Source organism: Electrona antarctica, assembly GCF_951216825.1.
Source record: "Electrona antarctica genome assembly, chromosome: 20".
Lineage (NCBI taxonomy): Eukaryota > Metazoa > Chordata > Actinopteri > Myctophiformes > Myctophidae > Electrona > Electrona antarctica.
Genome location: NC_136801.1, coordinates 31,130,622 through 31,143,858, shown reverse-complemented (window position 1 = coordinate 31,143,858; position 13,237 = coordinate 31,130,622). Strand labels below are relative to the sequence as shown.

At 41.3% G+C, this 13,237-nt stretch overlaps 1 protein-coding gene across 1 annotated transcript; it reads left to right on the top strand.

Annotated features, from left to right (window-relative positions):
- Positions 1-311: 311 nt before the first annotated feature.
- On the top strand, positions 312-8,290 carry LOC306913238 (extracellular calcium-sensing receptor-like; the record flags this gene model as incomplete). Its single annotated transcript, XM_079489828.1, has 10 exons — positions 312-338; positions 1,205-1,335; positions 2,549-2,846; positions 3,692-3,778; positions 4,585-4,854; positions 5,852-6,061; positions 6,297-6,572; positions 6,851-7,078; positions 7,171-7,294; positions 7,377-8,290. The coding sequence occupies 10 exons, from the start codon at positions 312-314 to the stop codon at positions 8,288-8,290; spliced, it is 2,565 nt and encodes an 854-aa protein (XP_079345954.1).
- Between the last annotated feature and the right edge of the window lie 4,947 nt (positions 8,291-13,237).

Sequence of the window (13,237 nt, the reverse complement as noted above, 5' to 3'; positions counted from 1 at the left end):
GGATCCTAAACACAATATAAACAAAATGAGAAGGGTGGGGCCGAGAAAGGCCCTTATTTATTTTCATATAGACCCTTTCACATATTACCTTTCCTTTCAGTGTGCTTCTTTTCAGTGTGATGTCTTTACCATGCTGTATGTGCAGTAAAAAATGTTTTGCCTGTTACTATATCTTAATAGTTAACTGCTGTGCTGCCTTTGGAGACTGATGTCCCTCCTAGGATCCTTAAAGGTCTGATAGTAGGCTTACTTCCAGGTCTGAATCCTAATAATGTATGTAGAGCAGAGCTCCTACTTCTGCCTATGCCCATATGGATGACAGAATACATAATGGCATAGTAAGTATCAATACTGCAAAGTAGAACTACTCCGTTACAAGTAAAAGTCCGGATTTCAAAATGTACTTGAGTAAAAGTACAAAGGTTTTGGCATCAAAATGTACCTGAAATACCAAAAGTAAAAGTACTCATTGTGCAGAATGTCCCATTTCAAGGCTTACAATGTATAAACATCTTTTGAAAATAGCAGATCGACTACAAGCTCACAATTTGTCGCATTTATTTGTGACACATTGTGAGCTATAATAACGATCACCTGACGCTTTGGCCGAAGCGTCAGTAGTGTCCTGAGTTAAATGGTGTTTTAACAAAATAAACACTGTTGGAGCAAAGACTGTGTGCGGACTTCTCCTTCTCTGTATGTATCTACCTTTTGTCCAGCACCAGGAACAAGGAACTGGATATGTGCAAGCCACCTGCTTTTTAAACACTGTAATAATAATCAAACTCTACAAAAGTAACTAAAGTTTTCAAATAAATGTAGTGGAGTAAAAGTAAAAAATTTGCCTCTGAGATGTAGTGGAGTAGAAGTAGACGTAATTGGAAATAGGAAATACTCAAGTAAAGTACAAATACCTCACAATTGTACTTAAGTGCAGTACTTAAGTAAATGTACTTAGCCTATACTTACTTTCCACCACTGGTAATGTCATAAGGGCAGTCCACTGTGGCACAGCACTGGGTATAAAATGTAGCGACTGCACATAGGATTTGGAGAAGGGGGTGTTAGACAAGGGAGGAGGACAGTCACGATGGCTTCGCCACACACGCACCTGCTTTCATACCTGTACTTGACCTTGTTGCTATTGTTCTGTTCATTCGCTCTGTTGTTTTCCTCCTCCTCTAACTCGTCTTGTGATTCCCAGGCACAGTTCAACCTCAACCGAATTCACAAGGCCGGTGACTTTATTTTGGGCGGGTTGTTTGACATCCACTACTACTCTGTGTTCCCTGAGCCATCTTTCACCTCCAAGCAACAGGACCCCACTTGCTATGGGTGAGTGTATCACGAATACGGTAGCAAACTATTTAAATTCAATTCAATTCAATTCAATTCAATTCAATTCAATTCAATTCAATTCAATTCAATTCAATTGGCTTTATTGGCATGAGAAAACATACGTTTACATTGCCAAAGCAGAAAGCACAATACAACAATACAGCAATACAATCAAAACAAAAAATATGTACATTTGAAAGTCAGAATCTTCAATAGATCCATTTCTATGTACCAAGATCACTGGATGCAGGTATAGTGCAGGAATATACACAACGATTAGTCTTTAGCAAACAAGAGAACAGGGAACGTGCGTTGATAGTTATTATACTGCCCTACAAAGACAAAGTGCAGTAGCAGCATTTTTGTTGGACACAATTTTGTCTCACAGGTCAAATCAACCTCCATGATTTTGGGGGATAATCAATTAGTGCAGTGATATTAGTGCAATATCATCTATAGGCCTAATAACCCATTTTGGTCAATAGAAACACTGAAGCAATTTTTAATCAGTTAGATTCTTGATGTTCCGAATATAAATAGCAAATGGGAAGTTGTTTCTGGCTGATGTTAGAGATGTAACATAATAGAGGTTGCTCAGGTTGGGATTGATGGACAAGCGGATATGTTTATATTGTATGATGTGAGTGTATTGCTGGCTATATATGCACACACTGAAAACAAGAAGAAGAAATATGTAGATTTTACCACCAGCAATTCGGATTCTCTCTGCTCCCCTTAAAACATTTTTTGTGTGGTTGTTGTTTTTTCTTGTTTTTTCTTCTTTCTTCTTTTTCAGGTGGGCCGTTTCTTTTTTAGTTCTTATATTCAGGGATTCAGGTGGGCTCTGTGTGTTTTTGTAGTTTATATTCAGGGATTCAGGTGGGCTCTGTGTGTTTTTGTATAGTTTTCATATTCAGGGATTCAGGTGGGCTCTGTGTGTTTTTGTAGTTTTCATATTCAGGGATTCAGGTGGGCTCTGTGTGTTTTTGTAGTTTTTATATTCAGGGATTCAGGTGGGCTCTGTGTGTTTTTGTAGTTTTTATATTCAGGGATTCAGGTGGGCTCTGTGTGTTTTTGTAGTTTATATTCAGGGATTCAGGTGGGCTCTGTGTGTTTTTGTAGTTTTTATATTCAGGGATTCAGGTGGGCTCTGTGTGTTTTTGTAGTTTTTATATTCAGGGATTCAGGTGGGCTCTGTGTGTTCTTGTAGTTTTTATATTCAGGGATTCAGGTGGGCTCAGACCATGGCCTTTGCCATCGCAGAGATCAACAGAAACCCCCGCCTGCTGCCCAGCGTCACTCTGGGCTATAGCCTCTACGATAACTGCGTCACGCTCGGAGTGGCGTTCCGCGCTGCGTTGTCATTGGTCAGCGGGAGAGAGGAGGAGCGGTTTCGCTTGGACGAGAGCTGCGTCGGCTCTCCTCCGGTGCTCGGAATTGTGGGTGATTCGACCTCGTCGAATACTATTGCCATCTCTAGTATACTGGGTTTGTACAGAGTTCCCTTGGTAAGTTTCCTACTCTAACCCAGTTTTTTATTTTTTTTACCCATCACCAATGTTATAGTGGATACAGTCGCTGTCAGGTGGAAAACTTGTTAGACCAAAACAGTTACTTTTCAGGAAATATGTCAGAGAATAACCTGTATTCCAGAGAGAGAGAGAGAGAGAGAGAGAGAGAGAGAGAGAAAGAGAAGGGTTGTGTGATTAGTGATTACTTTCTGAAACTCCAAATGGCAAAGGCTACCACTAACTGATTAGTATAGGCCACAACACAGCTTAATTTTGAATTGTAGCTTTGTTTTTTTTCCTTTTCTTTTTAGGCTTAAAGGAGAATTCCATGCTAGAAGACTTTCTTACCTTTATTTGTAGTTGTTACGTCCCCACCAAAGAGGTCCAGGTGTTATTTTGTGCAAAAGTGCATTATTATTTCCCCTAATATAAGCCCTCAATGGGGGTTGGGGTTTTGTGCTAATTCGCTTACTTCCATCGAAATAAGTAGTAAAGTGTGCCACTTGGGATACTATTTACATTCTTTTTACATTAGACAAAAAAAAGATTTTTGAGGTAGGGGAAATAGCCAATAATGCGCTTTTGCACAAAATAACACCTGGACCTCTTTGGTGGGGACGTAACAAACTACAAAGAAAGGTAAGAAATCCTTCTAGCATGGAATTCTCATTTAACCCTGTCTTATAGCTGCTAGCAGCTATATTTATTATTATTATTAATTATTATTATTTACTATTTCAAGCAGAGGGGTAGGGGATCTCTTTGAGCTGAGGTGGAGCTTGGCACAGCCTTGTTAGCATGTAAAATGTATATAATCTGGTATCATATTACCTGTTTTGCAGGTGAGTTACTACGCCACCTGCTCCTGTCTGAGTGACTGGAATCAGTTCCCCTCCTTCTTTAGAACAATCCCTAGTGTTCCTTTCCAGGTAATCCATGTTGCATTCTGCCTGCCCTTTGCTGTGTGTACAGTATAGGCCAGTAACTATCATCCAGAGATTAAAATAGGGTGCATTTTGCATCCCAAAACACAGTTTATAGTTAAGGGACGCAATAACGACCTCTGCATCCACGGGATGCACTACTGTACTAATGTACAGTTTTTTATTCTAGCTTATTTTGCTAGTTTTAGATATAATAATAATTTCTTCTGTTTTCTACATGAATATAACTATATCAAATAAAACGGGAGTTAAATGCTGCAATTTGTAAAAATGGCAAAATATGACTCCTAACGTCGTTGAAGTGGGACTCATAAAATGTCTGTGGGACTCATCTAAAAGACCATCCCTGCATCCCGGGACTCATTACATTGAAAATCTATTTACATCACTGATCATCACTATTATTTTCTATGATCACACGTGTGCATGCGTGCGTGCGTGCGTGCGTGCGTGCGTGCGTGCATATATACAGTATATACATATATACACGTGCAACAGGGCGGCGGTGGCTCAGGGGTAGAGTGGCTGGATGGTAACAGCAAGGTTGCCAGTTCGAACCCGGGCTCCCCCAGAGTTGCTGTCGAAGTGTCCTTGAGCAAGACACTGAACCCCTATTTGCTCCTGATGTGCTGGTTGGCGCCTTGCATGGTTTCCGCTGCCATCGGTGTATGTGTGTGTGAATGGGTGAATGTAATGCACAATCTATGTAAAGCGCCTTGGATAAAGGCGCTATATAAATGCACCATTTACCTATAAGCATGTGTATGCCTCCATTCTTTATATCCAATCAGGTGCGAGCCATGCTCCACATTATGAAACGGTTCGGGTGGACCTGGGCAGGCCTGTTGTTCATTGACAACGACTGGGGTCACGACGCCGCCCGCATCTTCCAGTCTGACCTGAGCCAGTCTGCCCTGGGCTGTCTGGCCTACCTGGAGGCCCTGCCCTGGGACCACGACCCCGCCCAATACCAGAGGACCGTCACTGTGATGAAGAGGTCCACAGCTCGTGTGGTCATTGTGTTCGCCTATGGGAGATATGTGGACAATCTCATGGCCGAGGTTAGGGTTAATAATTATCCACTTAACCCAATAAGATCTGAGGCCGATTCTACAAGTAATTTTCTTCACTGTGAATAAATAGCCGATGTACAGGCTGGCTCGCCATGCGTTGCAAAGCTGACCTTGTAGATCAGCTACTTTCAGCAACTGTTTAAGATACGTGTTAATTTAAGGATTCATAAGAATAGGTTGCAATTTAATTGCAAGCATTCATAATAGCTGATTTAATCATTTTCTTATGTTCATCAATAAAAAAAGGCTTAGCAATTATTTAAAAAAAACCTCTTCTTATATTGTTGTAATGATATTAAATAGCATTTGTCTTGATAACTGAGAACATTATACGTATTATGCAGGTGCTTTGCATATGCAGTAAATGGTGTGTGTGTGTGTGTGTGTGTGTGTGTGTGTGTGTGTGTGTGTGTGTGTGTGTGTGTGTGTGTGTGTGTGTGTGTGTGTGTGGTGTACTGTTACTGTATGTACTAGACTAGAGGTTTGGGTCGATACATTCCCCTCACACCTACATTGCACCACCAATCCGACAGATATGCCCATATACATATATACTGTATGGAGATGGAGATCTCAGTCCCTTTTATACCCATATTTGTGGAGAACTGGAGATCACTCGATAGTTGCTGGCCTATACACACACAGAAGCAAATGACAGGCTAAATGCATCTGTGCGTGTGTATTATATTTTAAGCCATTAACACTAGTGTCTTTGAGGTCTTTCTGACCCATTTTGAGATTTTTAAGTTGATTATCTTTGCCCATGAAACTCTCAGAAGGAACTCCTTCCACGACTTTTCCTAAATATTTGATACAAATCATCTCTGGTGTCATTTTAGATTTTTAGTATTCGTGCCACACTGCAAGCTTGTAGATTTGCTATTTTTGAACATTTTGTGTGAGTGTGAGTAGGAGGCATTTGTAGAATCGGCCTCAGGTCTTAAAAGGCTGATTGTATGTTTGTTTGTTTCAATACAACCAACAGGTGGTAAAGCAGAATGTGGCAGGCCTGCAGTGGATAACCGCTGTGGGCTTGACAACAGACACCAGGTTCCAGACTCCCGACTTCATGCCGTACCTGAGAGGCACCCTGGGAATTGCGGTCCGCCACGGAGAGATAGCAGGTCTGAAGGACTTCTTGTTAAGAATACACCCTGACACTGACCCTGACAGCAGACATGATGGCAATACCATAGTGAGTCTTTTGTTTAATAGTTATATTAAGCTGCATTTTCCACACATGGTTAAAAAATAGTGAAATCAGCCGATATATAGTTCTGCTATTTTCATAGCAGAACGTGTGGATAATTGATTTATTGATATGTTTAAAAAAAAGTTTGAGTTTTGAAAGAAATATAGCCTACATTTGCTTAATCGAAAAAGTGAACAATATAATGACAGCTAAAAACCGAATCGTCATGTTTCTCCAGGTGAGGCAATTTTGGGAGCACACATTTCACTGTAAATTTGCTCCCCTTCCGTCAGAGTGGTTGGATGCTGATGGAAGGGTGTGTACTGGACAAGAGGACCTAGCAACAGCAGACACGATACTGCTGGATGTGTCTAACCTCAGGGATGAGTACAATGTGTACAAGGCTGTGTATACTATGGCCCATGCCCTCCACGACATGTTGCAGTGTGTACCAGGAAGAGGGCCGTTCATTGGGCAAAGCTGTGCCCGTTTGCAGACAATACAACCATGGCAGGTGTAATGTTAATTAACAGTTTGCCAAGCTGTTTCTAGTTGGATTCAAATATAGAATTATAATGAATTATGTTGGCAAAAAAAAAAAAAAAAAACATGGAGAAAAAAAAAGAATGAAAAATTATCCTTATAGTGATGTAGTGTAGTACTAATACCAATTGCTTGGCGGTAAATGTTTATCATTGTTTGGAAAAGTAACACTGTTGCTCAAAAGCCTTTGGGGGGGATACTTGCCAAGTAGCTGATGCTCTTCATCATTTTGCTCATTACCATTTCTAGCTTGTGTATTACCTGGAAAAGATCAACTTCACCACATCATTTGGTGATCATGTATCATTTGATGAAAATGGTGATGCTTTACCGATCTATGATGTCATGAACTGGGCATGGCTCCCCGATGGAAGCACAAAGGTTCACAATGTAGGTGTATACAAGAAGTCAACCTCCGCAGGTGAAGAACTCATCCTCGATGAAGACAGAATATTCTGGAACTTTGAATCCAACAAGGTCACTTATCAGCTCTCTAAAATAACTCATGTCAAGCTTATGATGTGAATTAAATTTTAGTACTCTAGACTGTAATTGTTACAATTCTGTAGCCTCCTCAGTCAGTGTGCAGTGAGAGCTGCTCCCCTGGAACCCGTGTGGCCAGAAGGAAAGGGCAACCTGTCTGCTGCTTTGACTGCATTGCTTGTTCTGAGGGAGAGATCAGCAATGAGACTGGTAGGTTTACATTATGTAGCAATGTACTGCCGGCTATCCTAAGATGATACTAACTATATGTCTATTCCTTTAACCATGTCAGACTCTACAGAGTGCATCAGTTGTCCGGCGGACTTCTGGCCCAATCCACAACATGACCACTGTGTCCCTAAGAGCATGGAATTCCTCTCCTATCATGAGCCCCTTGGTATCTCCTTGACCACTATCTCATTGCTAGGCACACTTATCTCTACCATGGTCCTGGGAATCTTCATTTATCATCGAAACACACCCATGGTACGCGCCAACAACTCAGAGCTCAGCTTCCAACTTTTGCTGTCGCTCAAACTATGTTTCTTGTGCTCACTTCTATTCATTGGACACCCCAGACTCTGGACTTGTCAGCTGAGGCATGCAGTATTTGGGATCAGCTTTGTGCTGTGTGTCTCGTGTATCCTGGTAAAGACTATGGTGGTGTTGGCTGTGTTCAAGGCCTCTAAGCCTGGGGGTGCAGACATTATGAAGTGGTTCGGTACAATGCAGCAGAGAGGAACAGTTCTGGCTCTTACTTCCGTCCAGGCAATAATCTGTACAGCCTGGCTTGTGTCTGCCTCACCAACTCCTCATAAAAACATGCAATACCACAGTGATAAGATAGTCTATGAGTGTGATGTGGGATCAACAGTTGGTTTTGGAGTGTTATTAGGTTATATTGGTTTATTGGCACTCCTGAGCTTCCTCCTAGCATTCATGGCAAGGAATCTTCCAGACAACTTCAACGAAGCCAAGTTAATCACTTTCAGCATGCTGATCTTCTGTGCTGTGTGGATAGCCTTCATCCCAGCATATATCAGCTCCCCAGGCAAATATGCAGATGTGGTGGAGGTATTTGCTATTTTAGCATCTAGTTTTGGCATTTTGGTGGCACTGTTTGGACCAAAATGTTACATAATCCTTTTGAAACCTGAGAGAAACACCAAGAAGTCCATCATGGGTCGAAGTGGCACGAAAACATAGAAGCAGAAATTAAATGATATTACATTTATATGTATTGTACAACAATAAATGTATATGGAAACATTTGATTGCTGATAACCTTTTAGTAGATTCAGTTGTCTACACCAGATTAAACCAAAAGCAGTAATCGGATTAGAGATTATATTATATTATCTATATCAAAAACAAAATGTAGTGAAGTTGATTACCCTCCCTTAAAGATGGGTTTAAAATGTTTGGTGATGTTCTCTGTTGGTCAAAGTACTATGAGGCACATTGGTTACAATCACGTGGTGACACGGTGGTGTGTCATCAGGTCTGATTTCAACCCCGCCCCTCAAAAACATAACTCACATAAATAATGTTCTTATTGCACAATTCAGTACAACATATATCCCAGATGTTTGCATGTTTTCAGCCATTACTTTTTTAACATGTCTAATGTGTTTAGAAACAAATCACTGAACTGTCTTTACAGGGTCTTGAATCTGGGCTCGGTATGCTTGTACTTTTTAAAGTTGCCTCCCAAGTTTGTACATAAATGCTCTCATTCTTTACATATGGATGGTGTGATTGTTTTCCCCATGTCAATCACCTTCCCTGGGACCACAGGTCATCAGGGAGGGTCATGTCTGTCATGTTTCACCGCTTGCTCAGAGAGGCTCTCGGAAAAATGTAAAGTGCCCGTCCACCATTGTGTAGTCTAAAGCTGCGTTCAGACTTGAATATATATATATTCGCATCGGTTCGTCCCGTTTGTGTTGCGCCACGCCCGTTTGCGCAATTCTCGTCTTTGCATTGACTTTGTATGTAATTGCGCCACTCTAACCATCCAAGTCTGAACGCACCTTAAAGGACAACTTTAGTTTTTTTCAACCAAGGTTCATGTTTAGGTTGTTATTAGAGAAAGTAAAAGATGAGTGTTCATTTATTTTCATTTGCTGCTTTCTTTTGTTTTAGCGATTTTAGCTATTTTTGACAAGGGGGCGGGGGCATTCGAACATGGGGCTAAATACTTGTTTTTTTTACTAAATAATATGGCGATTTATTTTTTTATTATTTACTATAGTCCTACTAGACCCCATGAAATTACAGCTGGCCACAAAAGATCACAGGATCTACTGAATATAAAGGTAGCCTACTGGGGGGAAGCCACACATGTGTAGTGTGTCATATAGTAGCATGCCAAAGTTTGTGCTATTGCCATTGAGAATGCATTGGGCGTTTAAGTTAAATAACTCAGAAACTACAAAACATTTCAAAGTAAAAAGTTCCAGCATGTGTCTCCACAGTAAGCTGAATTATAAAACGTGTGAATGGAGTTTCTAGATGAAAGATGTTTTGACGTGCCACTATCTGCCATTATAAATTTCTCAAATTTAAAGCACTATATTTCTAAAACTATGAAACATTTCAAAGATTCCTTTTCAGGCAAACATGTCCACCGTAAGATGAACCTAAATAGGTTTGAATGGGGATTCTAGGTGTAAGTATGTAGGACTAGTAGCATGCCAAAGTTATAATTTTTTTTCGGACGGCATACTATAGCATGCCATTTTTCATCATTTTTGAGGCTTTGAAAAAAAGACGAAAATCACTCCGAGACCATGGGCTATAGCCAATGGCCTCGGACGGCATACTATAGCATGCCGTTTTTCATCATTTTTGAGGATTTAAAAAAAAGACGAAAATCACTCCGAGACCATGGGCTATAGTCCATCGTCTTGAGTGATTTTCGTCTTTTTTTCAAATCCTCAAAAATGATGAAAAACGGCATGCTATAGTATGCCGTCTGAGATGGTCAAAAATGATGAAAAACACGCTTTTTCGTCACGCTTTTCCGTCACGCTTTTCCGTCACGCTTTTCCCCACACACCCCTATACAGTTTTTTTCAGGCTGCTGCCCTCGGGGAAGAGGTACCAGAGTATCAAAGCCAACACAAGCAGACACTTTAAAGCACTAAAGACACCTTTGATGCACAGCACCATTCAAATGCTCTGTACATGATCCCAATGCCCCATTTGAAAAGTGACACCAAGAAGAACAACTTACAACCTAAAAATCACTGAGAGCTCAGTGGCACCCTTGTTAAGATGACGTCCATGTGAGCCAGAGGTTGTGAGTTCAAATCCAGCTGAGTTCCTCCTACTTTCACTCTGCAGCATGTTTTGGAGAATAGCATCCAGAAGAGAACTGGAAAGAGATGGAAAGCTGAGGAGATTCTCAGAGAGCATGGTGGCTCTATGTGAGCCACATGTTGTGGGTTCAAGTTCAGCCCATGGCCTCAGACGGCATATTATAGCATGGCATTTTTCAGGCAAACATGTCCACCGTAAGATGAACCTAAATAGGTTTGAATGGGGTTTCTAGGTGTAAGTATGTAGGACTAGTAGCATGCCAAAGTTTGTGCTATTGCCATTGAGAATGCATCGGGCGTTTAAGTTAAATAACTCAGAAACTACAAAACATTTCAAAGTAAAAAGTTCCAGCATGTGTCTCCACAGTAAGCTGAATTATAAAACGTGTGAATGGAGTTTCTAGGTGAAAGATTTTTTGACGTGCCACTATCTGCCATTATACATTTCTCAAATTTAAAGCACTATATTTCTAAAACTATGAAACATTTCAAAGATTCCTTTTCAGGCAAACATGTCCACCGTAAGATGAACCTAAATAGGTTTGAATGGGGATTCTAGGTGTAAGTATGTAGGACCAGTAGCATGCCAAAGTTATAATTTTTTTCGGACGGCATACTATAGCATGCCGTTTTTCATTATTTTTGAGGATTTAAAAAAAAGACGAAAATCACTCCGAGACCATGGGCTATAGTCCATCGTCTTGAGTGATTTTCGTCTTTTTTTCAAATCCTCAAAAACGATGAAAAACGGCATGCTATAGTATGCCGTCTGAGATGGTCAAAAATGATGAAAAACACGCTTTTTCGTCACGCTTTTCCGTCACGCTTTTCCCCACACACCCCTATACAGTTTTTTTCAGGCTGCTGCCCTCGGGGAAGAGGTACCAGAGTATCAAAGCTAACACAAGCAGACTGAAGAACAGTTTTTTTCAGGCTGCTGCCCTCGGGGAAGAGGTACCAGAGTATCAAAGCCAACACAAGCAGACACTTAAAAGCATTAAAGACACCTTTGAAGCACAGCACCATTCAAATGCTCTGTACATGATCCCAAGGCCCCATTTGAAAAGGGACACCAAGAAGAACAACTTACAACCTAAAAATCACTGAGAGCTCAGTGGCACCCAGGGCCGGATTTAGCCAGCCCCACTCAGGTGGGCAGACAGAATTGTAAGGGGGGCAACCCCGGACGCGCCGCAAAGCGGCGCGGCCAAAAAAAATTTGGGGGTTCAAACCCCACAGTACCCCTGAAATGCATAGAAAACTGCTTTTTTTTGGCACAGCCAATAAAACAATTGGGGGTTCAAACCCCACAGTACCCCTGAAATGCATAGAAAACTGCTTTTTTTTGGCACAGCCAATAAAACAATTGGGGGTTCAAACCCCACAGTACCCCTGAAATGCATAGAAAACTGCTTTTTTTTATACTGTGCCAATAACATTTGGGGTTCAAAGTAAACCCACAGTACCCCTGAAATGCATAGAAAACTGCTTTTTTTTGCACAGTTATACTGTGCTATAAAATTCCTGATATAATATCAGGAATTTCATAATATTATTATTATTATTATTACCTGTGCTTGATGCTGGTCCTGCTGCCACTTCTGCCTCCTCCTCCCCATCTGTCACTCTCTGTCATGCAACTGTATGGTCTTGGTTGTTTTTCTAACTTTGTCTTTAATGACATTATCTTCTTCAACTCTTTCCTTTCTCTTAAAGAGCTGAGCTAATGTTGGTTGCGTTGCCATTTTGCTTATATATATTTTTAGCGCATTCTTCTGCTGACTTTTTAGTTTACTTCTCAAAACACTCACTGGAGCCGAGACCGAGACAGCGGAGTATGTGGCCGCAGCCGCCGCACTGGCCGGTGTTGAAACACTGTTTGTGGGGGGGGGAATGAACAGCAGCAGCAGCGATAGCCTCTGTGTTAGCAACAGTGCTAACAGATGGGCTAGGGACTGCACTCACTGCAGAGGCAGAAGCAGCACTAGGCTTGCTTTTGCTTATAGGCTTAAAGAAAGGATGCATGTCGCTCTCTTTCTTGCTACCAACAGAGTGAGCAGACGGGAGCACACAGAGAGAGTGATTGTGTGAGATAAAGTTTATTTAGAAAATAATCACTGAAACGTATTTTCTCATTGTCTGTGTTTGAGCATGTAGAACTCCTGATTCGTGGATCTGTTGCTGGAGGCGTGGTTATGTGTAGGGGGTTTTCGACGCAGCTCATTCTCCTCAGTGTGTGCCCTGTGTTGTGTTCTGAACACTTCTCTGTTGTGCTAATTTTGCTAGACGTCGGGTCCCTCCGCCTCGCTACCGAGACACAACTTTTGCGGTATGCGTTCATTGTTGGGTCTGAAAATGCTGCGCAGTGCCCACCCAATCAGAAACGGTACAGATATTTCATGATATTTTTTATAGGCAAAAAAATAAAGGATCCCCATAACTTTTGATTGGGTGGGCAGGACGCACGTTTGGGTGGGCTGTGCTATAGCCCATGGCCTCGGACGGCATACTATAGCATGCCGTTTTTCATCATTTTTGAGGATTTGAAAAAAGACGAAAATCACTCCGAGACCATGGGCTATAGTCCATTGTCTTGAGTGATTTTCGTCTTTTTTTTAAATCCTCAAAAATGATGAAAAACGGCATGCTATAGTATGACGTCTGAGATGGGGTACAGCCCATGGTCAAAAATGATGAAAAACGAGGATTTGAAAATAAGACGAAAATCACTCCGAGACCATGGGCTATAGCCCTATAGCCCATGGCCTCGGACGGCATACTATAGCATGCCGTTTTTCATCATTTTTGAGGATTTGAAAAAAAGACGAAA